We start from the raw sequence: 26,252 nt of genomic DNA, 5'->3' as shown, positions 1-26,252 counted from the left end.
TGTCTTGGCCTTGAGGAGGACAGCTCCAATACTTAAGGAAATACTAGTGCCAGATCTTTCGAATGACTTTGCAAGAAAAAAATAATTTACACCAAAAGGAGCATCCGTTCAATCATAAAATAATAACAGCGATGGCCCTGGTAGATATACCTATGGTTTCTTTGATTTTAGAGGCCATGGTGCCAAAGGCAGGTGATACCATGTGGAAAGAAAAGGAAAAAGACTTTGAGAAGCTGTCTTATAGTATCTGTTTCCCTATTTGCAGCAGCAGTACTGTTGGTGGAAGATATTTTAACTAATAAAGAGTTCAGTGCTTCTGTGTGTGTGTGTGTGTGTGTAAAACTGCAAGTCTCTTCTGGTGTGAGAAACAGTAATTGGCTGTCAGCAAGGACATTACCCAGGGGACACCCTGATATTTTACCGTCCTGTCGGAGGCTTCTCTCATGTCCCCACATGAGAAGCTGGAGCTGACAGATAGGAGCTTACCCCGCTTCCCGGATTCAGACCATTGACCTTTCGGTCAGCAGTCCTACCAGCACAAGGATTTAACCCATTGCGCCACCAGGGGCTCCTACAGTTCAGTGTTAATTTTTATTATCTATCATGAATCAAAGCGTACAAAATTCAATTGGTTGCAGGGCCTGTGCCTTTTTTTCGTTTGTGGCAAGTGCTCTGTATTTCTTAGGAAGAACAATAGCTACATTAATAGCAGTAACAAATGACCATCAAAAGCCTCTGCAACCCATAGCAATTCTACTTTTGAGAGTACTGTTTTTTTTCTGAAATGTTTGTGCGTGAGATGTGGGCAAGAGCCAAAAACCCTCTCCCAGTACCCATTGATCATATTGGAGAATGGGAATGGGATGGATTAAAAGAAAATTCCAAGAATTTCAAAGGAGATAGCTAGAAACAAAGAATTGTAATTTTGGTAAACAGCTGTGCCTCTTCAGATGTTTTTGGGGTGAGACTCATAATCCTTCATAGGTTTGCAGATTAGGGTGGATGGGAGTTACAAGCAGGCAGTGAAATGTATCATTGGCAAAAGTAGCAATCAGTACCACAGAGAGCAGTGATTTGACTTACGGGAAGAAACCAAAACAAATTTAAATGCAGCCCTTATTTTTCATAGGTCAGCACCCAAAGGAGATTTTATTTAAGTTCTTTTTGATGTTACTTTTTATATGTTATCTCAGAAAACCAGTGAGAGTTCTGTTTCTTGGATGAGGTGTAGAAAGTTGTTGAGGCAAATTGATATTTTGCTGACTGAATGTTCAATTTCTTAGGCCCTTGAAGTTGGATTTCTGAAAGTCAGGTTTCCTATTCTTCTCTGCCAGAGGAGAAACCATAATGCAGAGCAGATAGTAATGATTTGCAGCTATTTTATTTGTTTTTCTTTAAAAATCCTACTCCATTTTCTCCCTGTAGTAATGAAAATAATAAAAAATGTTCAAAATAAAAAACATACTTAAGCAGACAGTGATTGTAGAATTAAAAGCTATAACGAGATTAGTCAGGATGCACAAGGATCTTATGGAACAGAGTTGATAACACAAGCTTTCATAAACGTAAGTCTGCGTCCTCAAATAGAGCATTTCTTCTTGCATCTGAGGAAAGCTTATGCTACCAATCTCGCTCAGTAAATCTCGAAGGTGATACAAGATCGCTTTGCACATAGACAATGATTGTGTTACTCATCTGTTCTCAATGTATATATTATTGATTTTATGACCTGAAATTACCTTAATATTATTTATTTATTTCATTTCTAGGGGTGCTTTCCAAACCGGCCAGGGACCTCTGGATGCACAAGTAAAACTTCTGGAATTTACACTTGAACAGAATTTTGAAGTTGTTTCTGTGAGCACCATTTCTGCTGTTATTGAATCCATCACATTTTTGGTCCACCATTATATTACATGTGCTGACAAAGTGATGTCTCGTAGTGGATCTGACAGTTCAGTGGGCGCTCGTGCATGTTTTGGAGGACTTTTTGCTAATATAATTAGGCCAGGAGATGCCAAAGCAGTCTGTGGAGAGATGACAAGGGACCAACTCATGTTTGATTTACTCAAACTGGTCAATATTCTGGTGCAACTGCCACTTTCAAGCAACAGAGAATATAGTGCTCGAGCTCAGGTTGCCAGCAGCACTACAGATAGTGTTTCTGATGAAGAAAAGGTTTCTGGTGGGAAAGATAACAATGGAAGCATTGGCAATACTCAAGGATCAACTGCCTATGTTGCTGACCTAGTGTTAGCCAACCAGCAGATTATGAGCCAGATTCTGTCTGCTTTGGGCCAGTGTAACAGCAGTGCAATGGCAATGATAATTGGTAAGTATTTTGAGAGCTAATTTATTAATCTCTTCTTGAACTTTGCCTCGTGCTTAGCTTTAAAAAACCTCTTGAGAACCTTATGTACAATTATCAGGCAGTCTCCTATTCCAACATATTACAGCATCAACAGTTAGGCTAGAGATTGATAAACTGGTAGCTTAGGCCAAAATTCTTTGATATATTTCAGATAAGGTCACAGAGCCCCTACCAGCTTGTGTAACTTCTAGAAATAATTGATTCTAAATCAGTCTTTATAGGTGAGTTAAATATTTGTTTTAATTCTTGCCTTCCAGGATGGTGTATCCCCCAAAACATATAAATGCAATGTAGTAAAATACCAAAAAGCCATCTTGCAATGAAGTGACCAATTGAGAAACATGGGTACTGTACAAACCATAAAACATTAATTGGAAATTCACAGACAGAAAGAAAAGTTTCAAAGTGCTCATTGGAAAGATTGGGATAGCACCAATGAATTGGATCTAATTAAGTGAATATCAGTATTTAAAATGTATCGATTCTGAAGACAGAGTACTTGAAGAAAGACCTTTCAATAGTGCAACAACATCTGTTCATCTACATAAAGCCATATTTATGCAACAGATGTCATTCCTGTCTAGGTGAAGCCAACTCTTTAGCTGTTTTTTTTCAAAGCAAATTCAAAAACTCAGCAAAATCACTTCCAAATAAAACTTGCTTTGTAATATTTTAATCTCGGGGGATTGTTTGAATCATAGTTGTGCATTTCTGGGGTAATACGGAAATCTAGATGGCCCGCGAGGTCTCTTCCAACTCTATGATTCTATGATACTCAATAAGATAGATTTCTAGGAGAGACATGCTGCTGTCATATTCTGATTTGACTCCAGTATGATGAACAAGGGGAGAAAATTGAATGATTTTCCTACTGACTTGTCATTAAGTAAAGTATTAAACTTCAAGAAAAATCCTCTTTTGTATTTGTTGTCATTTCTAACAGCCAAATACGACTTAACTTAAGTTCGCCTTGCATGTCATTTATTTTTTCCAGGAAATGTAAGGCTATAGTTTCACAGTATTATATTTTGCAGTAATTGAAACCTGGGTGCCCAAGTTTCAGCAGTGGCTAGGAATGCATTTGTACATCTAAAACTAGCCTGTGAGATGTGCCCATTCCTTGAGAAATCAGGCCTGTCTACAGTGACATGTGCCTTGATGGCATCCCATTTTATTGCTGTAACACAATATATATGGGGCTCTCTTGACAATATGTTTGAAAGTTCCAGTAGCCCCCAAAGACTGCAGCCAAACTGCTGATTAAGAGAAGTTTTAGGGAATATCTAACCCTCTTGCTGAAACACCACCATTGGCCACTAGTCCGTTTTCATGCGGAATGCAAAGTGACCTTTAAAACTCTACATTTCCTGGGCCCAGACTATGGGAAAAATTGGAGATCTTCAGGTGAGACTGCCTGTGCTTTATGGGTAAAGGTTTAAGCACCATCTTAGGCACATCTAGTGACAATTCAAGAGAGAACCTTATTGGTGGCTTCTCCTAAGTTCTCTTTGCAGGGAGGTTCAGTTGTCTTGACTTTTTGCTTTCAGATAAAGACCTTCAGATCTTTGGATGTTACAGCAGATAAAGCTTTTAATGGGGGTGTGGCATTTTTCTTTCTTTTTGTCTTAATGGTGTTTTAATAATTTATGCTGTTTTAACTTGTGTTTTTAAAAGTCAAATTTAGTTTGTGTTTTAACTTTATTACTAAGAACTTCTTGAATTGTAGTTTTTTGGATACTGTGTGCCACCTTGAATCCCGTGATGAGAGAAAGGTGGGATATAAATTAAATAAATAAATGAAAGCTTTGCTAATTTAATTATGCATGGCTATTTTAGACATCCTTGATATTTAGTAAAAATATCAAATTGATACACATCTGTTTTATTGCTCCCAGGTGCAAGTGGTTTACATCTTACAAAACATGAGAATTTTCATGGTGGATTGGATGCCATATCAGTTGGAGATGGCTTATTTACTATACTTACAACTCTTAGTAAAAAAGCCACTACGGTGCAAGTGATGCTACAGCCAATTCTTACCTACATGGCCTGTGGATATATGGGAAGACAAGTAAGTATTTATAGTTTATTTTAATTATTTTGATCCAGTGCCTCTCAAAGATATGCCACAGTTCTTTGCGAGGGTAGAAGGCTGATCTGGTAATAGACAAATTGTTATTTTTTAAAACAAGCTTCCGTTTTGGAAAAAATAAACAGTAAGATTGTAGGCCCTAAATTTATTAAATCTTTTCACTAATGTTCAGAATGGGGAGGGGGCAGTTTGCTCATGAATAAAGAAATAGAAGATCAATCTCCCCACCCCCTCTTTTGCAGACCACCTTTTATTGCACATGTTGCTATTACTGTTGCTGCAGCCACTGCCACTGTTCCTTTCTCGGCCAGCAATGCCTGTGCTTACACTCTTTTTCAAGCTCATTCTCTGGATCTGGTGCTGATAGCAATATGACCATCGGTTCTGGCTTCTGGGCAGCAGAACAACTGTAGCTTCAGAGCAGCCATACAAACCGCCCTGCCACCTGGAAGCCAGATATGCACACTGCTTATGAGAACAGGAGAAGGAGCCAGAACAGGAGCCTGAGCACAGACCTCCCTAGCTAAGTAGGGTGGCAGCAGCAATAGTTAAGATGGGAAGCAGCCTGGGCAAAGGATCTTCCACTTGGTTACTTGCAAGCAGCTCAAAAGAGAACAAGCTTAGTCCATCCCAGGATAACCTAAAACAGTGGTTCTCAACCTGTGGGTCCCCAGGTGTTTTGGCCTACAACTCCCAGAAATCCCGACCAGTTTACCATCTGTTAGGATTTCTGGGAGTTGAAGGCCAAAATATCTGGGGACCCACAGGTTGAGAACCACTGACTTAAAAGAAGCACCAACTGTCTTTACTCCTTCCACTGTGATGGAGAAACTCCATTTTTGTGCCCAGACATTTCAAAAGGCCAGAAGCAGCATTGCAGGAGAGAGAGGCATTTACATTGACCCAGGGTTTTTATTTTTTATATTTTGGTCATTTTTTTTTTTACCTATATAGGCATATGGATATGAGTCAAACTCATTAGAAAGCCTTTTTTTTAAGTTCTAGGTTGTTGTGAAAATGTTAACTACTTTATGAGCTTTATTGCTCTTCTTGCAATAATGGTATTTATTTCATTGATAGAGTTAAAAATACTGTTTGCACAGCATTTTCAGATCTTGTAGATCATCAAACTGTATTGTTAGTCATGTACCTTCCATTTCAAAATATGTCAATCTGCTACTCTTGGATAGGATTACACCTCGAAAACTTAAGCTTGTAGTTCAGGAACAATCTTTTTAAATATAAAATAAAATATTATGAGAGTTGGGTGGACTTTCTGGAGATGATGTTTGTGGTGGTAGTGGTGGTCAGGGATCAACTAGAGAGCTCTGGCATGCATTTTTCCATATTGTAAGAAGAATTTGAAAAAAATGCTTTAAAACTATCACCCTCTGTTTAAAACATGATAGTGTAATAATATGTACCTATAATTATATAATGCTTTGCATTTTTGCTAGGGCTCTCTTGCCACTTGCCAGTTGTCTGAGCCATTACTGTGGTTTATTCTGAGAGTTTTGGATACCAGTGAGGCACTGAAAGCATTTCATGATATGGGTAAGTGACATTCTTGATCTTCTGAGATGTTTGGGATCTAAATGGCCTTGTTCAGACGTAAAATTCATATGCATGTGCTAAGGGGTCACTACTTCTCAACTCCAAAACTGCTCACAGTATGTGCAATTGAGCTGCAATTTGAACAGTTCTGGGGATTTCTGGCAATTAAGAGCACAAGGGAGAAGCAGAATGGTCCTGTGGGTCTATTTAAGTACACTCATGCTATTACTTACATGATTCAGTTCTTGTGGGTTTTTTCGGGCTATATGGCCATGTTCTAGAGGCATTTCTCCTGACGTTTCGCCTGCATCTATGGCAGGCTTCCTCAGAGGTCTTTATTTTAGTTTCTTTTCATCCTTTAGGGATTTCACATCTTTCAGAGTATTCTTAAACTATCACCATTTCTCTCTGTTGGAGAATGATTGTTTATTAAGATGGCCCTGGACATAGTAGAGAGGTGTCAAAGCAGCAACTATCCAGATGGGTTGTTGAGAACATCGGACTTTCCTATGTATTGATCTAGCACCCAATGCTTACTGGCACATTCAGCCAGAGTGATGGCTTTGTCTACTCTACAGCATTGCTTACAGGGGTTTATTTGCCAGATTACTCTACAGCAGTAATCAAACCTCAGTCATTTTACTTTAGTCCTTGCATTATTTTTCCAATACATTCATTAGTTTTCCCACCATCCTATGGCAAGTGATATAGTCACCGATTTGTGTGATGCACACAAACCTGTAATTACGCTTCTTCAAGTGGCCATCTGAACTCTTACACAGACATGCCCAACCATTTCCGCAAACAGGTTCCTTTACTTATATGGTGGATTACAATACTGAAATAATGGTCAGTTTGTGAACTGGAATCAGCATGTGAGGTGGGGCTACCACCAAGCTACACAGCTTTGGAATATTCCAAATGATAGCTCTGTGCATGTGCAATAAATAACCATTTGTATGACGAAACACATGTTCCAATTACAGGTGAGTAACCTGTTCATGTATGGCCCCTACTCATAAACCTGAGCCTGTGGTTGAATATATTATTAGTTTCAACATCAATTTACTTTCTTTTTCACTTGTAGGAGGTGTTCAACTCATTTGCAATAACATGGTAACCAGCACCAGAGCAATTGTAAACACGGCAAGAAGCATGGTTTCAACAATTATGAAATTCTTAGACTCTGGCCCCAGCAAGGCAACAGATAGTAGTTTGAAAGCAAGAGTGCTCGCTTCTGAGCCCGATAATGCAGAGGGGATCCACAATTTTGCACCATTGGGTATGTTATGTGCCTTATTTGCGTTATCATCATTATCACCACCGTATCATTTATTTATTTATTTATTTATTTTATTTTATTTTATTTTATTTACAGTATTTGTATTCCTCCCTTCTCACCCCACAGGGGACTCATGGCGGATCACAGTGCACATATACATGGCAAACATTCAATGCCATAGACACATAGACAGGCACACAGAGGCTATTTAACTTTCCAGCTTCATGAGAGTATGTTCGAATTCCAGCCACCAGGGGAGCTGTCGCTTCACTGTCCACTTGTGATACCGATGGAGTACTTCCTCATTCTCTTGCACGTTGCTGGAGATTTTTAAGGTGTTGTAAATTAGTTAAATTAGCCTTCCCGCATAAGCAGTACCTAAATTTCCTACTTGACAGATGCAACTGTCTTTTGGGCTGCTTACTCCGACCTGGGCTGGCTTCGAACTCATGACCTTTCAGTTAGTAGTGATTTTAATGCAGCTGACTCCCAATCAGCTGCACCACAACATATATGGCACCATCACTGTATATGAAACTTTACACAAGCAGTTTACAATTGTCAGTTTAACAGTTCACTGCTCTCAGGTTTACAGTTCTAAAAGACACAATCCCATCTAAGAAAGGGTTGGGATTGGGGCTAGGGATTAACTCTAGTATATGCTGGCTGCTGTTTTTCCACTCTAAGGCCATGCATGACATTGGCAGTTGAGATGGAGAGATGCGGTTTTCTTGAGTTGCTGTGGCTCCTTCTTTTTGCAGGTGATGACCCTGAGCATGATGCACATACATTTTTAAACTCTAAAGTATTTTAAAGCATTTTGGATATCATTTTAAAGTGCAAATAATATTTTTTTCAGACAGATTGGAACAATTACTATATACATATACCAATAGTGTACTTATTAAGTAAATGCCTGTTCTTAGGCCGCTAAATCATATCCATATGCAAGAGAGAAATTGTTCAACAGATATAAGGAAACCCGGGGCCTCACAAGAACACCAAAAGTAAAAGGTATAGATGGGGGAACTAAATCAGTGTAATAGGTTCTGAGTATTCTTCATAGCCATGAGTTGCTGGATGGGTCTTCTTTTTATTTATTTTTAATTCAAAAATTTAACCATATAAAACTGCATTTGAAGTATAAGAAGAGAACAAAACATACTCCTCTTTTTTCAGTCTCACCATTGTTCAGTTAATTATGGTTCTGTTTTATTTCAGGAGGTAGTGCTAATAAAAACATTGGTTTTCCATATCACTTCTGTGTACCTTTGCTACATCATGTGAAATATCTGCAATAATGTGAAATCACTGAGGACTGTTTTAACATGCATCCTCATTCTGGTTCTGAAGGTTTAATTAATGTAATCAAAATTGTGAAGCAGGCTTTAGCTGTCCTGGCAAAAAAAAAAAAAGGTTCTTGTAGGTTTTTTCGGTCTATAGGGCCATGTTCTAGAGGCATTTCTCCTGACGTTTCGCCTGCATCTATGGCAAGCATCCTCAGAGGTAGTGAGGTCTGTTGGAAATAGGAAAATGGGTTTGTATATCTGTGGAATGACTGGGGTGGGGCAAAGAGCTCTCTGCTGAAGCTAGGTGTGAATGTTTCAGCTGACCACCTTCATTAGCATTTGAAGGCTTGGCTGAGCCTGGGAAAATGTTCTGTTGAGAGGTGTTAAGATGTGCCTGGTTGTTTCCTCTCTGCTGTTTTGCTGTAGTAATTTTAGAGTTTTTTAATACTGGTAGCCAGATTTTGTTCATTTTCATGGTTTCCTCCTTTCTGTTGAAATTGTCCACATGCTTGTGGATTTCAATGGCTTCTCTGTGTAGTCTGACATGGTGGTTGTTGGAGTGGTCCAGCAAATGTCTCAAAGCAACCTACTGATATCAGTAATATAGCCATTTGTCTCAGACTTACAACCCTAACGGCACATCACAAAATGAAAAAGAGTTGGAAGAGCAAAGGAAGTTGTTTTTGTTCTGTTTTGTACAAAGCAAATCGTTGCGGACAAATCTTAGATGAGAACTTACTTTATATTAAGGTTGCTTAACATTGTATAAATGGTTGAGAACCATCTCTGAATCATAAATCCACCTCTTCTTACTTAGAGGCTTACTATTGCCTTTCTGGTTTTTTTTTTCTTTTTGAATAAACATTTTTTATCCAAAGGCTTTTGTGATCTTAACTTTGAAATCCTTCCATGAAATATATTAATGGCAATGGTTTGTTGAAGGTTCAATCACCTCAAGCAGTCCGACAGCCCAGCCTGCAGAAGTATTGCTACAGGCAACTCCACCTCACAGAAGAGCTCGGTCTGCTGCATGGTCTTACATCTTTCTGCCTGAGGAAGCCTGGTGTGACCTTACAATCCATCTACCTGCTGCAGTGCTGTTAAAAGAAATTCACATTCAGCCTCATCTTGCATCTCTTGCAAGTAAGTATAATTATGCATCATTTATCTTGTAGGGCAAGGGTGGGAATTGTGTGGCCTGCCAAGGCCTTTTTATAGTCTGCCCTAAAGCCCCTGAAGTTGGTGCTCATTGAAGCAAACATCAGTTCACACTTCAGAAGCCTTCAAGGGAGACAGTGCTCAAATTTAATTCTATAAATGCCCAAATAGCATGGGGAGGGGGGGGGGGCTTTATCACTGATTATGCTAGTAGGTAAAGACGGGATTTGCAATGTCCCGGTTCAGTTGTAACAGTCTTGGTATGTTTTGTCATATGCAATATATTTTCATTTTTATTAAACTATCTATTATAACCACAATTTTTGCGGGAAACATAGCCACCTCACTGCTGGTGTCTAAATCATTTATAAAAATGTTTAAAACTTCATTTCCAGATCCTTAGGGCATTCTAAACATATATCCTTCCATTGTAAAAACAGGCTATTTCTTTCTGCTTCCTGCTTCCATTTTGTTAAGTAGTTACGGATCCATTATAGGACCCGTTCTCTTATGGATTTTTTTTCATGACAGGAGCGACTTAAAACTTCAAGTTGATGGTCATTCCATGGAGAATGGTTCAATGACTAAATCTTCTGGGTGGTGACAGTGCTTTGTATATTGAATGCATTTTCTATTTTCTGTTGTAAAACAATAGGTACCTTTAGATTATAATTAAATTATAACCACATCTAGGTCATAGTTCTATGTTTGTGTCTTTACAGCGTGCCCTTCTTCCGTTTCTGTTGAAATAAGTGCAGATGGTGTGAACATGTTACCATTGTCTACACCTGTTATCACAAGTGGTCTTACCTACATAAAAATACAACTTATAAAAGCTGAAGTTGCCTCAGCTGTTTGTCTTCGCCTTCATCGCCCACGAGATGCGAGCACATTAGGTCTCTCTCAGATTAAACTACTTGGGCTCACTGCCTTTGGTAACACTTCATCTGCAACAGTCAATAATCCATTCCTTCCTTCTGAAGACCAGGTATCCAAAACAAGGTATGTATTCTCAGTAGATACAGGTGAATTAGCAGGAGTTTTCATTTTTATTCTCCATATTGTAAAACAAAACTTCAAAGTTTTTAGCCTATGAGAGGGGAGGATTGTTTTTATCCTAAGGACTTCATTCTATCGTGACTCTTAGCAGGGCCAAAGACACTCCTGAAAATCCCCGTCCTGTTGAGGCAAATAGGTTTGAAAAAAGCTTCCCAGTGGACAGTAGGGCAATCTTTGTGGAGATCGCTAGGAACCATGTTTCCATTCCAGATGCAGCTTCCAAAATATATTCTTTTCTTTCTTTCCTCCCCACTGTGGCAGCAGGATTTGGAAAACAGTTTCCATTCAATGTTTTTAGGTGTGATTGCTTTACACAAGAAAAGGAACAGTAAAGTGTAAAAACTTGATTATTGCTATGGGCTGAATTTGATCGGTTGCCCATCTATGTCCTAAAATGCTGTTAATAGCCATAGAAAAATATTCTAATGACTTGTGTAGATGGCCATGTTTTGACCCTGCATTGAAGTGTAAAGTTCACCTTGACAGATCTCATTTGAAAACTGATAACATCCCTATTGACTAGATGGGGAAAATCAACAAATGTCTATAATTTTTTTAGATTTTGAAAGACTTATATGAAGTATCAAACATAATATTGTCTTCCAAGGAAATGAAGTTTTCCAAATATACAACACTTAAATGCAAGTGATTTTGTGCTAAATTTTCACAGATAATGAAGGGTGCTCTTTAACAAATTTGATGTCGTTCCCTGTGGTTATTTTCTGGAAAAGGACATTTAGCAGAAATGAGCCTAGTTTTGGGATAAGTGAGTGGGCATGTTGCATTGCTAGCAGTAACCAAATCCTTTTGTACACCTTACAACATATGCCCTTTGGTAGTACTACTGCTGTAGTACTGCCTCAATTTGCATAAAATCTGCTCCTGTTTTATTAGGTACCCAATATATATTCTTGTTTCAACATTATCCTTTGCAGTTGCTTACCTCTCGCATACCAACAATAATATTCTAATTAATTTTTTTTATTTGCACAGGAATATCCCACTCAGGTCCCTTCCAAAATGTAGCAGGCTACACAGAGTTTGAGCTTTGAAAACACAATATTAATCCGTATTTTTTTTTAAAAAAAAGTTGTTTTTATTCTTTTTACCTGTAAAGGCATCATAAATTTAGGCATAATAGTTCCTGCATTCATATTTATCTAATGTTGTGACAGATCTCATTTTTTGGCCCTTCCCATTTTAAAAAGCTTAATGTTTGCATTAAAGTCAAGAAGGCCTTGTTTCCTCCAGATTAATTTTTTTCTTATTTTTTCAGCATTGGATGGTTAAGGTTGTTGCATCATTGCCTCACTCATATCAGTGATTTGGAAGGAATGATGGCTAGTGCTGCAGCTCCCACTGCCAATCTGTTGCAGACATGTGCTGCTCTCCTGATGTCTCCATACTGTGGCATGCATTCTCCAAACATTGAAGCAGTGCTTGTAAAAATTGGGCTTCAGTCAACCAGAATAGGCCTGAAACTAATAGACATTCTCTTAAGAAATTGTTCTGCATCTGGAAGTGATCCTACAGGTAATGGTGTTTTCATGTTTCACAAAGACATATCATTGCCTTCCTTCTGTCCTAAACCGTGTCATCTTCTAGAGAAGAAGTAACATAGACTCGTTGTGCAGTGTGTGTTAAGCATGTCTATTGATGACAGAGAACATTTTCAGATATCTAATTCATGATTTACACTCCCAGTACTTTGGCCTAATGCGTGGAATGGATTACCTCATGCTATGATTTGTCAAATAATCTTAGGCCAAAATATGTTAAGGAAAGCCTTAACATAGGGCAACCCTACAGGAGATTTGTGGGATTGCAGCACCCCAACAACTATACGTTTGAGAAATTTTAGTAGGTTCAGAAGTTTTTCAGGTTGTGCTTTAACATTAGACATAAGGTCCTGTATCCTGCATTCTTGTTGGTTCCTCTTTTGCATCTACCAAAAAACGAGACATTGGTAACTGACTATGAAAGCTCACTCTTCTAAAGTGTGGAGGAGCAATCTACTTGCACCCAGTTAAAGATTGAACAGTTTGTTACCAATCTTGTAATGATATTTCTTCTCCAAACCACATACTTTTGATTGCTCCTCTAAACCTTAAAGGAATGAAATTTCACAATAAGTTACAAGCCTTCCGGACATTGCAAACCATTTGGGGGGGGGGGGGGCATTGCTTAAGTATCCTTAATAGAAACATTTATTTTTTCTTTTCTACAAGAAGACTTGAATAGTCCTTTACTTTTTGGAAGACTAAATGGCCTGTCATCTGATTCAACAATTGATATTTTGTATCAACTTGGAACAACCCAAGACCCTGGAACAAAAGATAGGTAAGTGGTTTATTTTACTTTCAACACACACACACACTTTCAAAATCCAGGGTGAACAGATTAAAGTAAATAAAGTGAATTCTACAAAGGCCCCATAAATAGATTCTGAGTGATCAATTTTTCTTTATTTATTTTTGCATATTTGAATGCTAGTAAATATATTCTTTTTTGAGGGTGTTTGTTTTTATGAGCATGAACCATCGAATGGAGATTGGTAAACAGTGTATTGTTTGACTTAGGGCTAGTGACATCTCAAGAATCCATGTTGAGGAAAGACCTAAAATCTGACATATCAACTCTTATGTCCCCTAGAGTAGTGGTTCTCAACCTGTGGGTCCCCAGATGTTTTGGCCTTCAACTCCTAGAAATCTTTTTAAAATATTTTATTGATTTTTCTACTAAAAGAAAATAAAAAGAAAGGGCATGGGGAGGGGAGTGAATAGGCATATTGGTGAATGGGAGTGGGAGTGAGACGGGGGATGGGGTGGGGTAGGTTTTAAAGGGAGGGATAGTGTAGGGGTAGGGGGTTTCGCAGATCTTCCTTCCTTTTACTCATGGGCTTAGTTCAATGGCTATTGAAATCTTAACAGCTGGTAAACTGGCTGGGATTTCTAGGAGTTGTAGGCCAAAACATCTGGGGACCCACAGGTTGAGAACCACTCCCCTAGAGGTATATGGCCATGCAATCTTGAAAGGGAGGTAGCAATGGAAGAGATTTAAAATGTGGTTGTAAGAGATTTAACAGAACTATATTCTTGTAATATGTTATGAATTGGGGGAGTGACCGGAAGGGGTTTGGTTCATTTGGGAAGAAGAGGAAAACTTGTAATAATGATGTTGTATTATTGTTAAATGTTTCGTAAAATTCAGTAAATAAATATTTTTTTTAAAAGAAAGTGAGGGATAACAGACAACAAAAGTTAGAGAACATTGGATTTGGGGCATGTGATACTGAAATAACTTTTCACCTATTTAAGAGGTTTTCACTTGCATATACTGGTAGTTTTCCAATACAACTAGAGAAAATTAAATTGGTATTCTTTTTCTTTAGAGTCTGTCCCGCTTGATGGCGGGGTCTGCTTTACTGGTTTGTTAGCACCATTTCACCCAGTCATGCGCCTTATCACACAAAATAAATATAAATATATTCAGAACTTCTGAGGGGCCCTTTTAACTTAGGAGTAACACCACTAACAATCTACTCACAGTTCATTTAAGCAGATGTACTTTTTAAAATATTTATGCTTATGAACTTCAGTTGCAAAGTCTTTTTATTATGCCTACTAGTAAATATTCCATTGTCTATGTCCAATAAACATTGATTCCAGCCTTCTGAAATCAGCTTTACCTAAATTAATGGCCGATCAACTTCCAGTAGATGGGTGCTATCTGTTTGGAAATGTTCAGATTTATCAGTCTTATCAGTCACTTTATTTATACTCAGTCTTTTTCCCAAATTGAGACTCACGATTTCTTACATAATAGAAAAAATAGAAATAAAGCAACATACAAAAAGTTGTAATTCAAACAGTATTAAATCATCAACTAAAGTAAAATCATTTGAAAGATGTAAAGTATATGAAACAAAGAATAAAATCAGTAACATAGATTTAAAAACTGTCTTTCCTTATAAAACAATCAGTTCACTAATGCCAGACTATTCTTGGTATATGTGCGTGTCTATGTGTAGTATACATCTTGATTGTTATTTATGTTTGCACTGAGGTTACATTTTAAAATGTGATCATCCACAATTGTTCGTAGGAGTTTCCTGTATTTTTGCTTATTTAATGTTTGTCCATCTTCTAGAATTCAAGCACTGTTGAAGTGGGTCAGTGATTCAGCAAAAGTAGCTGCTATGAAGAAGAGTGGCCGAATTAACTACGTTTGTCCAAACAGCTCTACTAGAGAATATGGTCTTCTGATGCCATCTCCTTCCCATTTGCACTGTGTAGCAGCAATTTTATGGCATAGCTATGAATTGCTTGTAGAATATGATTTGCCAGCGTTGCTAAACAGAGAGCTCTTTGAGTAAGTAGCTGAATCAATCGGATGTTTGCAATTTGACTGTACTTGTTTCTAGTGAAGTCTTCAGAATTCTTGACAGGGTCTCTTTTATATCTGCCTACTTTACATATAAAAATACTAAAGTAAAGCTTTGTTCCCCATCATGGTCCCTGTGAATTGCACATATGGTAATTTCTGCTCCTGAGCAGACAGCTTTGGAACCTTCTAGAGCAGTGGTTCTCAACCTGGGGTCCCCAGATGTTTTTGGCCTTCAACTCCCAGAAATCCTAACAGCTGGTAAACTGGCTGAGATTTCTGGGAGTTGTAGGCCAAAACACCTGGAGACCAACAGGTTGAGAACCACTGTTCTAGAGATCTTATTAAACATTTTGGCGGTAGCCCTGCCCACTCTCCCCTTATGAGTATATATAGCTAGTGGGAGGGCTACTGCCTCCAGTTCTTCTTATCCGCCGCTGTTGCAGCAGATTAGGACTAGCTTACTTTTTTCATAATTGTTATAGACTAGGACCAGTTTTGGCTATTTTTCTTTATTTTTTCTTTATTCTCATTCTATTTTTATCTAAGGCAAGTATGTCTTCTTCCCCTATTTGTTAAGTACTATGTTTGTGAGGGGAATTTGAGCTGCTCTGCTAAGAAGGCCATGCGGTACAATCCGTAGTGTATGCCTCCCTTCACTCCTCAGGCTCGCAGATCACGGGTCTCACCTCTTAGAACTGCTTTATGATCGAGCCCCCTCTCCAGTGAAAGAGAGACTGGAAAGAGAGCCACCAGCTTCCGCAACTAATGGTACAGTTCAGAAGGGCCTCCTACCTCCAGTCAGGAGTTCATCTCTCCAAGCCCACTTGGTCTAGGCCTGCTAAGACTAAAAAGCACGAACTCCCTAGCCTGGGAAAGGGTTTAATGGGGCAAGCAGCAGGAGAAGGAGAAAGGCGGGAAGCCTAACGCTCCTTTGGCTGCTACTTATGTCAGCACCTCAACATCAGAGAAGCAGAAAAGTGGGAAGCCTAATGCTGCTCAGGCCGCTACTTCTCTGGGTGCCTCAACATCACCCCTAGTGGGCAGCCTCAATACTACAAGTGCCTCCTCTTTGGGCATCTTCGCCATTCTCATATGGCGAGTGTGCTCGGCGGCAAGCTGCACCGACAGGCTCCTAACCCACACCAAGGGCTGGAGGATATTTGTGTGGAACGCCACCAATCTCAGTGTAGGAGCTCTCGGCAGAGGTGGACAATGGTGGCCTCCTGAGTCAGGGAGCATCCTGATGCTGGCCATCGGGTTTGAGCACAGGCACCAATTCCACTGGGCCCAAACCTGCCTCTTAGGGCAGGTAGCGCCCCAGCACGCAAAAGTGTCAATTCTGCGAAGCCCAAGCGTGCACCGCAGGAAGCACCCCGGCCCCGCACGGATGGATTATGTCAGTCCGAGCCTGCCTCTCAAGGCAGAGAACCGGGAGCACTCTAGCACCAAGCTTTGGGCATTCGCACAGAGCAACACCGATTCTGCAGGGCTAGAGCCTGCCTCTTTAGGCAGGGAGCTGTCAGGCCAGAGCCTGCTTCTCAAGGCATGGAGCTCTCAACTGGATATTTAATTTGCGGCACAGACCTCTTCTTGGCTCCTCTGCCTCCCCCTGGGGGAGGACATGAGCTAGCAGCTGGACTTAGCCCAATTGTCTTTCCCTTCTACTTAGAGAAGGCTTGCAGACAGTATGGTCCTTTAAGCATGACCACCCTTCTCCAGTCCTAATTTTAGGATGGGAAGACTACCTTCAAATGTATGTATGTGACTATATATCTTTTTTCTTGTTCTTCCTATTCTTAAGAGACGTGTTATGTTCAAATGTTATTGCTGATGAGTATTTTTGCTTAATGCTATTAACAACACCCTCCCTTCCTGTGATGTCACATGACATTGTACCCAGGTCATTGATTTTGCCCATGATATTTCAGTTTTGATCAGGTAATTCTGTCACATAAAATGATACCCAACTGCTGAGTCAACTGCTCTGTTTCCAATACCGTGGAAAGTGTACAGGTGTATTAGAATGATATGTTTACTCATCTCCATATTTTCCTATTGTTGTTTCTCAAGCCAGATATGTCATATCTTCAGCACTCAATCATTGGCTTCTTCTATTTACGGTTTTGCTGTCTCTCATGATGTATTCTGTAAATGGATGGCACATTGGCCTTGTGGTTTGACAAAGTAGTGCCATACAGTGTTTTTTGCATTACCTGTTTTATAGCATTGCCCACCATGCCCTGCCTCATGCACCGAAGAAGAATTGTTTAAAGCTACAGACAATGGGGTCACTGTTGCCCGTTTTTGCTCTAAAATTATTTAGCCGCTTGTGCTTCGCTTGGGTTAGTGTATTCTTTCTCATGTTGGGCTTTTGAGCAGCCATTTTACAACCTCCTGTGTAGACCATGTTATTGGGTCTCCTGTGTTGGATTTAGGCCTTTGCCTCAGTCTGGCAGAGGTTAACCCTAAAAGCCTGGTGCTAAGGACTATCAGCTCATGTCACCTGCCTTCTCTACCTATTGTGGGGAGGTCCAGGCCTTGTTATAGAAAGGCTGATTGACCACTGGTTTCCATTAGTGCTCTTCTCTTGCACTTTCTTTGATTACTTCTGACTGCCTAAGAAGGATGGTGGCTAATGTGCTATCCTGAACCTAAGAAACATCAACTGGATACATCCGTTCTCCTAAGCCTTGGATGATATCACTTTCTACTATTCTTTCCCTGTTATTAATGATGCTTGGTTTGCCAAAATTGATTTGAGGGATGTTTATTTGTCAGTAGGTTCCTTCATCATATGGGACCAGTCCTTTGTTTGATGCACGGCAGTTTGGTCTCATGACTGTTTTTCATGCTTTCCCCAAGTGTAGGGCTGCCATGGTAGCCCATTTTCACCTCAATGACATTACAGCCATAACTGACTACTGGCAACTAAATCGAAGTTTCTACTTCCTTCTCATATCTGGTTTACATGGTTTTTCCTCATATGACTTTAACTAGGACTGCAACACTCCATTTATGGCCCTACTGTGGCCCATACAGGCATGTTTTTCTCTTCGTTTGATTACCTCAGTTATGATCCTCGCAACCACTTTGGTAGTCGCCCATCAAGCAACATCTGTGCAATTTGTCCTTCGGACCATGGGATATCCCTAGAATTCAAAATGTGGGTTCCTTCTTTTGGAGTTGGGGATACACTTTCGAAGGGCCTTGATGCCCGAGGAACCTGGCCCAGGATGAAGGCTGCTAGACAAATAAATTACTTTGAAAAGCTACTCGTTGAACAGAACATGAAGTTACTTGAATCATTGCTGTCGGGGCGCATAGTCCAAGACCTCAGAGGTAACATCACCACCACATTTTGATAAGCAAGTGAGGTGAGACACACTCTCCGCTTCTGTCATTTACCTTTCATCTATGGAACTGGTGCTTTGACAGAAGGATCCACCTTGTGCCAGTACATCTTCCTGGAGACGTGAATATGTTAGCCGACCACCTAGGCAGGGCATCATTCTCCCATCACGAGTGGTCCCCCCCCCCCATCCTGATGAGGTGCGGTCAATATTCAAACCATGAGGCAATCTGAAGATATTATCTAGTCGTGCATCTCCTTTGTTCTGTGTAAGTCAGTCCAACAACCAAGCACAGAGCCATTTAAGGGAGGTGTTCCTCTTTGCCTATTCCCTCCATTCCTCTATGTGTCTGTATTGGTTCTCTTCGCAATTGGGTGGTGTCCAAATTGCAAGTGGATAATGTGGGCTGAATCCTCATTGCGCCAGCCATGCTTCTTTCCTCCTTGAGATACTCTAGGATGAGCTGAGGTACCTATCCAATCACTCAGATCTCCTCATGCCCCAGGAGGGTTGAGGCCCCCATTCCAATGTACATCATCTAGACCAGGGGTCGGGAACCTATGGCTCGCGAGCCAGGTGTGGCTCTTTTGATGAGTGCATCTGGCTCGCCCGTGTATTCCCTTGGAAAGGAACTGAGCCCGCCTTTGGCTGATTAGGCCCCGAAGGAAGGGAGGAGGGAAGGAAGGGAGAAGGGAAGCAACGGGGAGAGCCTGCTTCCTTGAGAGGCAACGCTGGTAAAGGTCACCAAGGCAGCTCCCCACGGACTCTTGCCTCCTCCCAAGTCAGCCAAGACGTGCTCCCAGAAAGAGAGAGAGCTACGCGGGACTGAAACAGTCGGGGAACAGGGCAAATGGGCCATGCGATCAGGAGGAAGGGAATCCGGGGAAAGTGAAGGGCGCGGGGAGAGCCTGTCGCGCTTACCTGCCCAACTCGGCTCCCTTCCCATAAGTCGAGGCACAAACAGCCCAGCTAATCCGCTTTGTGAAGCAGGAGCAGCAGCAGCCGCGGTCCTTCCCCTTTCGGCCTCCCCTCCGCGCTTTCTTTGCAGCACCACCAAGTCGCCGGCTGGACTTCGCCTCAGTTGCTTCCCGAGCCCAGTGCCAGGAGCGCGCGCCCTCCCCCGGCAACCTGCAGCTCCGTCGGCCCCGCCCCCTGTTCGCTAGGCTGAGACACGCCCCCTGCCCGGGCTAGGCCCCGCCCCCCGCCAGGTATGTGGGCCGAGCCGCGAGGGAGGGTTAAGGGATGGCTCTCTGAGTCAAAAAGGTTCCCGACCCCTGATCTAGACTGACAATTTGATGGCTATTGTTGGGACTCAGCCTGTGTGTGAGCCTGAATCTTTGATTGTATTCACTTCCACTTCACATTATTTCTTAATTAGTCGCTCTCCACCAGGGTGCTCCGAGCAACTTACAATCTAAAATAGCATTTACACAATATAAAAACATTCAACATAAAAACATTCAACAGTGACTATTTGGCAAATTAGATCTGATTACTTAAATGCACAACCAAACAGCCAAGTCTTGAGTGCCTTTACAAAAGGTCGCAACTCCGACATTGCTCTAATGTATGGAGGCAATTAGTTCCCCAGAATTGGAGCATAGGTTGAAAAAGCTCTCTGTATTGCCTAATGTAGATGTTAATGTTGTTGGGCCAAGTTTTGATAGTGAGGCTGAAGTGATCAATGAGGACGAGGCACAAGATGGAGACACTTTGGGCATTAAAATCCTACAGGCTTTGATTTAGAGGAAAAAACCAAGTTCTCACGAGAATGTTTCTGTCAGACCGATAGAAGAAAATTCACTCCCTTTTCCTCCTGGCCTGAGCTTGCAAGATAACTTGACACTTGGTCGGGTCAATGATAACAGCCACAGCTTGGAAATAAGCCAGAACTGCAGGGAGGCTCAGTGTTTACGTAGGTCCGAGAGAATCCGACAACTGAAACCAAAAGTTAGTTAGAATTAGTTTTTGGGATTTAAGAGTGCCCGTGAGGGGGATTTCCTCAGACTAAGCATCGTTTAGTATCAAGTACAAACCACCTGGGTTTTCCAGTTTTCAGTGGTCTGGTCTCTAAGGAAATTTCTGGCTTCAAGTGAGAATTGGCATGGATTTCTATTGAGAGTTGTTTGGACATTGCTGCTTTGGATTTTCTGAAAGCTTTCTGGACATTGCTGTTTGCTGTTTCATTTTGGCTTTTTTACCTTTGGACTTCAATCTATTTTATATTCATCATTCAATAAAAAGGATTGTATTTTTCCTAAACTAAGGTGTGGTGTATTAATGACAAGAGGGCCCTGTTTCCAGCTCTGGAGTGCAACAAATATGGCTGATCCGCGAGGCTGGGCCTGTCTACCCTTGGCACAACCACTAAGGCAGTGGTTCTCAACTTGTGGGTCCCCAGATGTTTTCGCCTTCAATTCCCAGAAATCCTCACAGCTGGTAAACTGACTGGGATTTCTGGGAGTGGTAGGCCAAAACACCTGGGGATCCACAGGTTGAGAACCACTGCACTAAGGACTATCATAGAGAGAGCCCAAAGATCCTACTAAGCTCTGTCATTTAAATTGGACCTGCTTTCAGCCTTTTGCCTCCCTAGTGAGGTTGATCCAGTTTTGACAATGATTTTCCTGATTCTGTATCATGAGGAGTCAGAAGTGACAGAACGAATAAACAACAAATATGTTGTATCTATCCTGGGGGTGGGCCTCTATTATGACTTACTATGACAAGATCATGCCACCTATTGATGCGACTTTCTGCCCAAGATAGCCTTCCATTCCTAGTTTTCTCCAAGATCCTCCCTGTTGGGGCAGTCCCTGTTTATATAGAACAGCAGGACTCATAAAATCTCCTAGGCTGTTTCTAAAGTACTGGGAGGATGTCAGTGGCCTCCTGTTGCTCCCACAAAAAAATTGTCTTTGGATCATTTTGTGGTTTATCTGGCTTACCAGTTGAATGGTTGCAATTCACCAAGGTAGGTTCCCACTAGATCTGTGAGAACTTCCACTGCCCTTCTGAGGAGCTTTCTTCTGAAGACCTCTGTCGAACAGATGCTTGGCCTGTTCCAACTGCCTTCTTCTTGCACAACAAGGTTGATGCCCACCGTTGTAAAGGTTTAGCCTTTGGTAGGGCCGTCTTTTTCTCTTCAGTGGCATGACGCCCACCAGCCACATTAGTAGCTTGCTAGTCTACCATAAATAAATAAATAAATAAATAAATAAATAAATAAATATGTGCGATTCACAGGGACTACGGTGGGTAAATACAGGTTGCTTACCTGTAACCATAGTTCCCCGAGTGGTCACCTATGAATTCGCACATCCCTGCCCATCCTCCCTGCTTTGTCATGCCTCCTCCTTCTGGCTACTTAGTGCAGCGGAAGACAACTGGAGGCAGTAGCCCTCCCACTGGCTATATATACTCATAAGGGGAGAGTGGGCGGGGCTACCGCCAAAATGTTTAATAAGCTCTCTAGAAGGTTCCAAAGCTGTCTGCTCAGGCGCAGAAATTTCCATATGTGCAAATTCACAGGTGACCACTCGGGGAACTACAGTTACAGGTAAGCAACCTATATTTCTAAAATGTTGAGCGCTTCCCCCCTTTGTTCTTTAATAATTGTCAGAAGCAAGCTTTGCTTGATACCTGTGACTTCACAGATGATGACTGAACAACATGTTTATTGTTTTGCTTCTCTACGACACAGTACATACTAATTATATATTTTTTTTCCTTCTTAGGTCTCTCTTTAATTGGTCTATGTCTCTTCCCTGCAATATGGTTTTGAAAAAAGCTGTTGATAGTCTGCTTTGTTCAATGTGTCACATTCATCCAAATTATTTTTCCTTACTCATGGGCTGGATGGGTATTACGCCTCCCCCTGTGCAGCAACACAGACTGTCTATGACTGATGACAGCAAAAAGCAGGACCTTAGTTCATCTTTGACAGATGACTCTAAAAATGCACAAGCACCTCTTGCACTAACAGAGTCTCACCTGGCCACCCTTTCTGCCTCATCACAGTCTCCTGAAGCTATTAAACAGCTGTTGGACTCAGGTTTGCCCTCTCTTCTGGTGAGAAGCCTTGCAAGTTTTTGCTTTAACCATACCTCTGCCTATGACTTCAATGCTCAGTCAACAGATAATTCTCAAGATAGACTCAGAAGACATCATGTACCACAGCACTTTAATAAAATGCCCATCACAGCAGACTTAGTTGCTCCTGTTCTCAGGTTTTTGACTGAAGTTGGGAACAGCAATCTTATGAAGGATTGGTTGGGTGGCTCTGAAGTCAACCCCCTGTGGACAGCACTTTTATTTCTCCTCTGCCATTCTGGTGCTACATCTGGAAGTCATGGTGTGGCGGCAGCACAGCAAAATAGTGCTAAGCCTACTTTACTTTCTTCGGCTTCAGGAGCAGGATTGACCACTCAACAAAGGACTGCAATAGAAAATGCTACTGTTGCATTCTTCTTACAGTGTATCTCTTGCCATCCTAATAACCAGAGGCTAATGGCACAGGTAAGGGTATACTTGCTGAGTGAATGATATTGACTAAAATGTTGATTTAGTTAGATTTGAAAAATTGGAAGCTTTTTTTAGTGCCTATGATGATAGTAGAACTAAGTAGCAATCTTACAAGGTCTTTGATATGGGATGGTTTCATATATTATATTGCTTCAATTCTAAGATGCATTTCTTCCCCATATAAACATCTCTAAAAAATGGAGTGCATCTTACAATCACAGATATGATTGTATTTTTGTCAGTGGTGGTAATGAAATTTGGGTGCATCTTACAATTGATGTCATCTTTCAATTGAACTTGTTAGAATCAACACAAACACAAACATTGTGAAGAACTGTTCTGTATGATTACTGTAACATCATAAAGTCATTTACACTATGAATTAGCTCCGTTTTACAGTTTCCATCTGATTGTAGGGAAAGTGTACATCATTCAACAGTGCCCTCCAGCTATCTTCAGTTTCTACAAGTCACTCACCATGACTGTAGTGTTTGGTTTTGTTCTGGTGATGTCATTATTTTATGCAAAGTTGGTAGTGTTGCCCCATATATTGCATCTTTATACTACCTCAGCGTTTCTCAACCTGGGGGTCGGGACCCTGGGGGAATTGCAAGGGGGTTTCAGAGGGGTCGCCAAAGACCATAAAAAAATATATATTTGGCAGAGAAGGCTGAAGATCTCTCTGCCTGTCTTTCTCTTCCTTTTTGGAAACAGACGGCGAATTCCCCCACCAAAAGTTCTCCACCACTGTGATTGGCCAACCTCCCAGCCAAGGGGAGGGCTGTTTCTGAGACTCCAGATTGGGGAGGAGAGAGCAGGCGTGCTTGATGCATGGCAGTGTGGTGCTCATGCATGGGCGAGGGACAGCATGTGAGGCGGAAGGGGAGGCTCGTGCCAGTGAGTCTCTTCAAGGCATGCAGGTTCTGTATGGGAAGTTTGGCCCAATTCTGTCATTAGTGGGGTTCGGAATTGTAGGTGAACTATAAATCCCAGCAACTTCAACTCCCAAATGCCAAAGTCTATTTTCCCCAAACTCCACCAGTGTTCACATTTGGGCATGTTGAGTATTTGTGCCAAGTTTGGTCCAGATCTATCACTGTTTGAGTCCACAGTTCTCTCTGGATGTAGGTGAACTACAGCTCCAAAAGTCAAGGACATTGCCCAACAAACCCTTCCAGTATTTTCTGTTGGCATGAGAGTTCTGTGTGCCAAGTTTGGCCCAATTTCATTGGTGGAGTTCAGAATTCTCTTTGATTGTAGGTGAACCATAAATCCCAGCAACTACAACTCCCAAAGGACAAAATCAAATTTGGTCCAGTGAATGAAAATACATCCTGCATATAAGATATTTACATTACAATTCATAACAGTGACAAATTACAGTTATGAAGTAGCAACGAAAATAATGTTATGATTGGGGATCACCACAACATGAGAAACTGTATGAAGGGGTTGCGGCATTAGGAAGTTTGAGAAACACTGAGAAAACAAGTTTGAGAAAACAAGTTGAGAAACACCTTGAACAAGACAAGCCAGAAGCATATTAAGTGTTCACAAGCCAGATTGATTTGTAGCCTACAAGAAAGAATATCACACACAGGGCTCCAATGTGGTACAATCTGTTCTTTCTTTATTTTCTGCTCATAGTTGAGAAGGAGTGGAAGGACAGAACAGATAGGGGCCTAATCTGCTATGGCACCTAAAAATTGGCCCCAGTCACCCAAAATTTCCTGAATTTCAGAGACTATATTTTAGATCTTTCAGATCTCGAGAGACAAATCAGGTTTGTCCATTTTTAGAGTGACAGCTAATATTTTCCTGCTAGTTTTGCTTGGGAAAAATGTAGTTTGTGGGGAGAGTTGTGGGATTTGATAAGTATTGTTGAGAGGTTGGGAAGAAATTGTGACCCGTAGATCAGACTCGCTCATCACTCTGAGATAGTTGGTTGTGAGCTTTCAAAGGTAACATACAGGGCACTAATTGCTTCATCTAGGCTTAAGCTATTTATGTATAAACATAAATAGAGGCTTAGTTTCTTAAACTTTTTTGCGACTACAAATGTTTGATTTGATTACTACTTTTATTTAGACCATAATTTGGTGCTGTGAAATTTTGACAGCTTTAAAATAAAGCAAAGCAATCACAACACTTAATGGGTTCCGTTCAGTGTTGCATGGGTGGACTTCACTTACTATTCCCTTCTCCTCACAACCCAGAGGGTTACCCACCTCTCTCAAACCCATCTAGAGAGTAAGACGCGTGTGCAGGAGAGAGGATAAATGAGTTGTGCAAGCTGTGTTCACTCCACTGGCACTATTGAATATAACCCAATAACCACATGGGTGCCATCTTCATGCTGTAATAATTACATTTGACATTTTCTTCATTCTTCTTGTAGGTTCTGTGTGAACTCTTCCACTCTTCTCCTCAACGAAGCAATCTCCCCACATCTGGAAATATTTCAGGGTTTATTAGAAGACTTTTTTTGCAGTTGATGCTAGAGGATGAAAAAGTGACAATGTTCCTTCAGTCACCTTGTCCAGTAAGCAGCAATTCTTTCTCCTTTGCATGTTCCAAAAGTTTGGATAATATACTTAACCATGCATTTAAAGCAGGTTCATATTTGATGTTGTTTCCACTATAAAACTAAATATCAAAAAGTAAAGATTTTCCCCAGACATTAAATCCAGTTGTGTCCAACTCTGAGGGTTGGTGCTCATTTCCATTTCTAAGTCGAAGAGCCGGCGTTGTCCATAGCCACCTCCAAGGTCATGTGGCCGGCATGACTACATGGAACGCCTGAATATATGCACTGTTTTTTCCAACCTCAGTTTTGTAAATCAGGGTAGAAATCATGCAGCTCTCCCCATATTGGACTGAACTACCAGTGTTCTTCAACATTAACCAGAAGACAAATGGATTATTGGATATGGCTCTCATGTAAGAGTTTACAATGCATGTTAGTTCCAGTGGATACATTTTAGAAAGATATCTCCTGTGATTTAGCTCAAAAAAATAAAAATAAGTGTATGTTGAAGTCCCATTATATACTATGACATAGCAAAATGGCATTATATAAAATGGTGGACAACTCAAACAATTATCAGTGGTAGCTTGAAGATTTCTGAAATGGCAGGAAGTGACAGCAGGGGATGACTACATGTCAGCGTAGTGCGCAGTGCATTGC

The 26,252-nt window shown here is 40.9% G+C and overlaps 1 protein-coding gene across 6 annotated transcripts in view; it reads left to right on the top strand.

Annotated features, from left to right (window-relative positions):
• BIRC6 (baculoviral IAP repeat containing 6) overlaps positions 1 to 26,252 on the top strand; it is a 183,971-nt gene that overhangs the window by 88,223 nt on the left and 69,496 nt on the right. For 4 of the 6 annotated variants that reach the window (XM_060753996.2, XM_060753998.2, XM_060753999.2 and 1 more), the window contains 11 exons: positions 1,770 to 2,332; positions 4,267 to 4,442; positions 5,921 to 6,017; positions 7,105 to 7,299; positions 9,531 to 9,731; positions 10,469 to 10,748; positions 12,082 to 12,338; positions 13,034 to 13,145; positions 14,955 to 15,176; positions 22,279 to 23,059; positions 25,464 to 25,607. In XM_060753996.2, the coding sequence (XP_060609979.2) occupies positions 1,770 to 2,332; positions 4,267 to 4,442; positions 5,921 to 6,017; positions 7,105 to 7,299; positions 9,531 to 9,731; positions 10,469 to 10,748; positions 12,082 to 12,338; positions 13,034 to 13,145; positions 14,955 to 15,176; positions 22,279 to 23,059; positions 25,464 to 25,607 (3,028 nt within the window). The remainder of the gene's footprint in view (positions 1 to 1,769; positions 2,333 to 4,266; positions 4,443 to 5,920; positions 6,018 to 7,104; positions 7,300 to 9,530; positions 9,732 to 10,468; positions 10,749 to 12,081; positions 12,339 to 13,033; positions 13,146 to 14,954; positions 15,177 to 22,278; positions 23,060 to 25,463; positions 25,608 to 26,252) is intronic. The other 2 variants (XM_060753997.2, XM_060753995.2) reach the window with 1 other exon arrangement.

Source organism: Anolis sagrei, chromosome 1 (assembly GCF_037176765.1).
Source record: "Anolis sagrei isolate rAnoSag1 chromosome 1, rAnoSag1.mat, whole genome shotgun sequence".
NCBI lineage: Eukaryota > Metazoa > Chordata > Lepidosauria > Squamata > Dactyloidae > Anolis > Anolis sagrei.
This window is presented reverse-complemented; position numbering and strand designations above follow the sequence as displayed.